Raw genomic sequence first — 7,081 nt, forward strand, 5'->3', positions numbered from 1 at the left:
ATGTGAATAAGCTGATTAAATTAATGCTGAAATTGTGTTGTGAAAACTTGAGAAAATTTTGATGAAACTTGAAAGGACATTGGGCACATTTTCACAAAAATGTTCATTAGCACACACTTGTAAGTTCTTTATAAACAGAAGACCAGCTTACATAACTGAAGGCAGAAAACACAAGAAGATTGTGTGGAGAAATATCTGGTGTTGTTAGAGGCAAAATGAGTTCTAAGCGGCAGAACAACAAAAACAAAGGTATCGCTGAGCATGCTGGGCATGGTGAAACCTATGAGAGCGATTCTAAAGGTTCAAGCTCAAGCAAGAGCAAGAAATCAGATAATCTTGGAGAGCTTGCTGGTCATGGCGAAACTTATCCCTCTTCTTCTAAAACTTCAAAGTCAGGAAAGAAGAGCAATAAAGGTGATGTTTAAAGGTGAATTGTTATAGCCTATTCATATGTCAGGTAATTTTATCATACTATCTCGAGTTAACATGTCTGGTTTTTAGCTCCTCCCGTATTCATTTTGAATTTCCTCAAGCTTGTTGCATATAAAATGATAATAATGAACATGAAATAGAAAAATCAAAATACTCCTTTGGTCCTTGATATATCACCTAATTTGAGAGTTGATGTTGATCCTATATGTAAGAACTATTTCACATTTTTTCCCTAAATGAATCCTATTGATATTCTTTCAACAATAATCAAGTAGGAGAAAGAGGGGAGAATTAAAGAAGATGATTAGGAATAAATCATATTAACTAATTTAACTAATATCCTTAATCTATTTAAATTAGGTAATTAAGTCTTACATTAAGGATCAGAAGAGTAAGAAAAGTTCTCTCTCCCATAAATATGAAAACCTCCTCTCCAAGCAAATCATCATACCATCCATGATAATTTTTTTTTCCTTACCTTTTCTCTTTCCCAAATTCATTTCTCGGATAGGCCTTTCGCTGCCTTAATATTAAGAACTTGATCCAATTTTCGGGTGAGTTTATGAGCTCTATCTTAGTATGCACTTAGAAAAGAAAAGAATCTTTTTTACTACACCAAAAATCTACATAATTAAGTAACGTGTATTAATCAAGTACTGAAAGTGAGAATGAATATTGAACCAGTCAAGACAAAAGAGTCAATAATAAGTGAGTCAAACCGGAGTCAACTATGGGTCAAACCGATGAAAAATAATAAATAAAAAATAATTTAAGTCAACTTAATATCTTAAATAACTAATAAACTAATCACATACTTATAATTTCTCTCCAACCTTCTTTACAATTCCTTTGACAAATTGAAATTATAATATCATACTACCAAAAAAAGCAAAATATCAAACTAGATATATGATAAAAAAATATTTTTCCTTATAATCATTCGATCACTAAGTAATAACTATCAATAGCTTGAAAAATGTTCTTTCATGAAAATAGCTTTTTTTTCTTTAAAAAAAATGCAACTGGATTGACTCGTCAAACCTATTGGGTTAACTGAGTTACTCTTGGGTTGGTCAGAGTTATTTCTGAGTCAAATTTTTTCAGCTAGGTGACTGATTCACCGGTTTTCAGTTTAACTATTACAACACTATTGAATATAGAAACAATTAATTCATCAATCCTTATATAGTTATATCTATATAAATAATCTGTAATATGATTGATTTTAATTTTATTTAGATCTATATGACAAAACTAATCCAGTTTTATATTGAGTGAGAGCTATGTGATTAGCTAATAACATTATTTTTCTTACAAATTAATAAATTATAATTTTTATACATTGTATCAATTATTTTTTTATACAGAATGAATATTATAATTAAATATTTTAATAAAATAAGAAAAATTAAATGGGCAAAAGTTATGGGTAAAACTATGAAAAGTCGCTGTCAAAAAATTATTTTTTGTGGTGACTTGATTAATTGCTGCTGAAAACTTTTAGCAACAGCTATTAGGACCAACATATCACACACACACACACGAAATTATGAAGATCCAATAAAAAAGGAAATAATTACAGTAAATTAATTAAAAATCAGGTGAAGCTATGAAAACTTACATTAAATTCTCTCAATTATAAACGTGGAGTCATTACTCAACAAGAAGTATAAATAGCACAATAAGATATTTAAGAATTAAAAAGGCATCATTAATGTTGGCCCAAAAAAACAAGGATCATTAATAAGGAATTTTTTTTCCTTTTTTCATGATTTTATTTAATTTCTTTTTCTTTTTTTTTAATGTCCAAGCAGGCTTAAAGTTGGTGGGGGACTAATGCTGGGAGGAATATCCATGAAGTCTCTTATTTTCTTTTTCCTTGTGGTTTATTTTCATGTACTGTTTCTTTTCCAATTAGATTGTCAGATTACCGCTAATAAAATGCTTGTAAGTTATGTTTTCTATGTTAATAAAATAATAGTTTGAAAAATATTTTATTGTTTATGGTTAAATGCCATACTTTTAAAATGAAATAAAATTATTTGGCGAAATTAATTTACGCTATGTTTTGGCGAAGACCACCAAAATGTGATATCCCACCCTCTTTTTGTTTTTGTTTTTTTTTTTTTTTAAAAAAAGCCTCCCACCAAAAACAGTACCCTCACCGGCAGCCACCTTATCGATGGCTAGTGGCCAGTTCTCTGGCAGCCAGCAAGGGGATGCCGGTAGCAGGACTCTGGTAAGGAGTTGGGTTTTTTTTTTTTTTTTTTTATAATAAATGGTATTTTTATCATTTCACCACCTTTTTAAAATGACAATTTAGGTTTTTCTCCTATTCTGTCATTTTAAAATGTTTGCTTCCCAAATTAAAATTTCATATATTCAAAATTTTTTATGTGTCATTTTCCTAATAAAAAATAATTTTAATTTATTTTTGATAATATATTTAAAAAGATTACCAAAATAAGTTAAATCTTTTTAATGGTGTAATTTCATCCATGATTTTTCTCGTGCAATTTCACCCCTGATTTCTTAGTGCAATTTTACAAAGATGAGGAACTAAAATTGCACCAAAAAAAAAAAGATTATTGGTAAAATTACACCACTAAAAAAATCAGCAGTAAAATTGCATATAAGAAATAAGATCATGAAAAAATCGCACCTTTAGCCATAAAAAATTACAAGTATTATGAAATATAAAAAGCAATATTTTTGTATAATAGATATTATGAAATAGAGGGAGTGCATGAGTTTTACTTCTTAAAAAAATATTGGTAAAAGCGCATTTTTCCCCTTTATTTTCAGCCGGTAACGTTTTGTTTTGGTATCTTAATTTTATAAAATGACTCTTAGTCAATGTTTTTGCCAGAAGATAAAGATTTTAAATATTGATAAAATTTTACTCAATTAGTTTTATTAACAAAAAGTGCTGACACATAAACTTTAAAAATATTGTTAAAATATTATTAAATGTTAACATAATAAGTTTAATTTTTCAAAAAAATAATTATTGGTGAAAAAGATTACTTGAGAATAACAGCGTTAGGAACTGAGAATTGAAAGGGAGTTTTATAAAATTAAGGGATCCAAAGTACGCTTTTCCTACTGTATAGAGAGAGAGAAGAGTTGAAGGCGAAAAAGTCAAAGGTTTAGGAATTAACTTGTGTATTTCTTTAACTTGTAGTAATACGTAACACTTCATGGCTCAAATCATTTCATCAATCTTGACCATGCCACATTCAACTTTACGTCGAAATTTTCAGATATGAAAGATTATATCCTTCTATGCTTTATCAAAACATGTTAAGCATGTACTTATATAAGTATTTTCAAAAGTTCTGAAATATATAAGACTACCAATAGTACTTGATATAAGAGTTAGTTGGAGATTCAATTTGATCTTAAATATAAGAATTTAATCTATTTTATTTTTCATATTTATCTATTTTGCTTCTAAGTAATCTTTATGGTTTTTACAAGAATTGTCTCAATGCACACTATTAATAACGATATTTTAAAAAATATAACACTCATTTATTACAAATAATTAATTTATTTAATTTTTTAATATTTATAAATTAATTATTTAGTTTCTGTATTGAGAACAGGAGGTAGTTCCATATTTTTGGGTCAAACCAAAACTATAATCTGGCCATACATAAGTTCAAGGAAGCGACCCTTTTAATTTCATAAGATGTTTAGTAGTACAAGTAATAGAAATATTCACCACTTGTCAAAGATCTTTGACTATGGGGGTGTTTGGATAACCTCAAACCATGGTTTGGAGAATAGTTTCTGGAGAATAGATTCTGGAGAGAATAGATTTTGAAAGAATAGATTTTCTGAAAAAGTGATTCTAGTAAAGTGAGAGTGTTTGGATAATTAATATCAGAAGTGCTTTTTGGTATGTAGAAATTACTAAAAAAGACATAAGTTTAAATGATAATTACATATAAGATATATTTCATAATATATGTTTATTTTAAGTAATAAATTTATTAATAATATATATTTTGGCAACATAATAAATAAGGTATAAATAATATAAATAATAAAAAATTAGTGTGTGTATATATTAATCCTATAAATAAATATGTTTTTAGGAAAATGATTTATTTTGCCAAAGAAATATAGTGTGTATATATATATTAATCCTATAAAAAATTAGTGTGTATATATATATTAATCCTATAAAAAATTAGCGTGTAATCGTGTATATATATTAATCCCAATACGGCGGCGTTTTCCACAAAAAAAGCGATGGGAGAACGTATTTTCTTATCTAAGCTTCTTCCCTGCGCATTTGCTCCCCCCATCGTAGATGGTTCAGCCACGCCCGGTGCCTTCCCTTGTCGACTCGGAACGAATGGGAAGAAGTGAACCCCGACGCCGCTCGCCAAGTTCTTCAAGTCCACGACAACATCTTCTCCAACCGACCCGCCACCATAGCCATCAGCTACCTCACCTACGACCGCGCCGACATGGCCTTCGCTCACTACAGCCCCTTCTGGCGCCAGATGCGCAAGCTCTGCGTCATGAAGCTCTTCAGCCACAAGCGGGGGGAATTGTGGCAGTCGGTGCGAGACGAGATGGACGCGGTGGTGCGCACCGTGGCCAGCAACACCGGCAAGCCGGTGAATATCGGTGAGCTGAACGGATCTTCTATGAGGGCGACGGAGATGAATGGGAGAGAAGAGGCGTTCCGGGTTGAATGGCCAAACCGTGAGAGCTGAACGGACCTCTGCGTGCTTGTTCCCAAACCGTGAGCTAATGTACCGTTGGAGCCAATAATTCTCCCTCAGAAGCTACTCCCGCGAGCTTATCCCAAACCAAGGTTTTGGTGGCCAAAACCAAGGTTTTGCCACAAACCTTGGTTTTAAACAAAAAGGGGGTGTTTGGCAAATTTTTTGCCAAACCATGGTTTGGGAAACCCATTAATAAACTGCAATTTTTTTTATTGTAGTGCTAAATAACCTAACAAGTAAAATAAAAATAATTTTGTAAATAAGTATATCTCTTGTACTGCCACTTTAAAATTCGTCAAAAAAACATAGAAACTGTTGAATAAAAATTATAAAGTTATGTGGATATTATGAAATATAATTTTATACAGTCTAGAATCTTTTTAAGCAGCAGGAATATATATTCTCATGGATAAAATTTGAATCAGTAGGATTTGAATCTGAGCCAAACCCATCATTTAGATACATAAAATTTTATGAATTTAGATCCGATCCAAAATTCAAGCAAATTCTTTTAATTACAATCCTTTTTGAATTTTGAATGCGTAAGTCCTAATCATTTGAAATCTCAAGCATCTTCCTTTATTACTACTCAAACAGGTGATCAAGTCGCGCGAGTAGGAAACTCATTCTTATTGGTGTGAATTTTTTTCATACTACCCAACTAAAAAAAATTAAATACATAAATTTTAAATCTAAAATCCAAATTAATTCATCCAAACACCTCCTGAGAAAATTTGCACATATGAGATTCGTTCTTCTTCTTCTTTTTTCTCCTTTTGAATTTTTTCTCCGCGTGAAACATAGGAAAAATCCCAAGCGATGCCTTTCGTAACTTTCTCATGCATTTTTCTCACAGATTTCTCAGAAACTATTATCATAATAGAAGTTTAGAGAGAAATTCCATGGGGAAATTCTCTCCTGTACGAATCATAGACAAAAATGAACTAAACAACGTTAGTAAATAATGAGTTCATACCATTTTCAGTCCATAAAATTTGATTTAATTTTTAATTTAATTCATGAAATTTGAAACGGGGGACCTTATTTGAGGGACCAAAAATGTTTAGGTGAATTAAGATGATGTCAAATTTCAGGAACTAAAATTACTTATTTGAGATTTTATTAATCAAAACTATAAATTAAATTTCAGATAGTAAAAATGATATTAATTCTGAGTAAAACTCAATGAAAGCATTCTAATTCTCTTGCTCGGTTATATTGCGTAGTTGATCGTATCCTGTTTCTGTATGCTAGATTGTATTAAATAGGGCCCCTAATAATATTATGTGTTTCCGATGAATGTACTTTATTGGATTATTAGATTAAAAAAAAAAACAGAGAGATTGAGAGGAAAAATTGGGTTATGTGGAGATAAATGAAATGTGCAAGTTATGAAAACATACAAGTCATTTCATTAACTTTTTGACCTTATGAACAAGCAAACTTAATAAGTAAACCTGAATCTTGTTTTCGTAACTCTTAAAAACTTTGAAGAAATTTGGAAATATTTTCGCAAAACTTTCATTTGCCCATACGCTTCTGAGTTGCACATTGTCACACAGTTTTGATCTGCACACACTTTCCATGAAGCTTAATTAATTTGACCAAGTGTACAAGCAAACTCATCAAGTCTGAATTATGTTTGATGATACTAATGAGAAATTTGCACACATTTTCACAAAAATGTTGGGCTCTTTCCTTATATATACACTTCTAATTACATTCATCATCATAAATAGAACACAAGCTTTCGTAATTGAAGGCAAATAACGAAATAAGATTGTGAAGAGACAAGCATCTGTAAATCCCGAAAGAAGCTGTATGAGTTACAAGCAAAGCAGGAAAGATATAGCACTTGGGTATGCTACTTCATATCCTGGGAGTTCATCTTCTAAAGCTCCAAG

At 30.6% G+C, this 7,081-nt stretch overlaps 1 protein-coding gene and 1 long non-coding RNA gene across 2 annotated transcripts; both read left to right on the forward strand.

Annotated features, from left to right (window-relative positions):
* The first annotated feature begins 270 nt into the window (after positions 1-270).
* On the forward strand, positions 271-2,422 carry LOC114714982 (uncharacterized). The gene is made up of 2 exons (XR_003737508.1): positions 271-457; positions 2,247-2,422. It is a non-coding gene; the product is annotated as an uncharacterized LOC114714982 (long non-coding RNA).
* Positions 2,423-2,614: 192 nt separating this feature from the next.
* Positions 2,615-5,165, forward strand: LOC114714984 (cytochrome P450 84A1-like). Its single transcript, XM_028899774.1, has 2 exons — positions 2,615-2,657; positions 4,720-5,165. Exons 1-2 carry the CDS (start codon positions 2,615-2,617, stop codon positions 5,163-5,165), a joined length of 489 nt encoding a protein of 162 aa, XP_028755607.1.
* Positions 5,166-7,081: the final 1,916 nt, after the last annotated feature.

This window comes from Neltuma alba, unplaced genomic scaffold (genome assembly GCF_004799145.2).
Source record: "Neltuma alba isolate B1F8T4 unplaced genomic scaffold, ASM479914v2 tig00011560_pilon, whole genome shotgun sequence".
NCBI classification, from domain to species: domain Eukaryota; kingdom Viridiplantae; phylum Streptophyta; class Magnoliopsida; order Fabales; family Fabaceae; genus Neltuma; species Neltuma alba.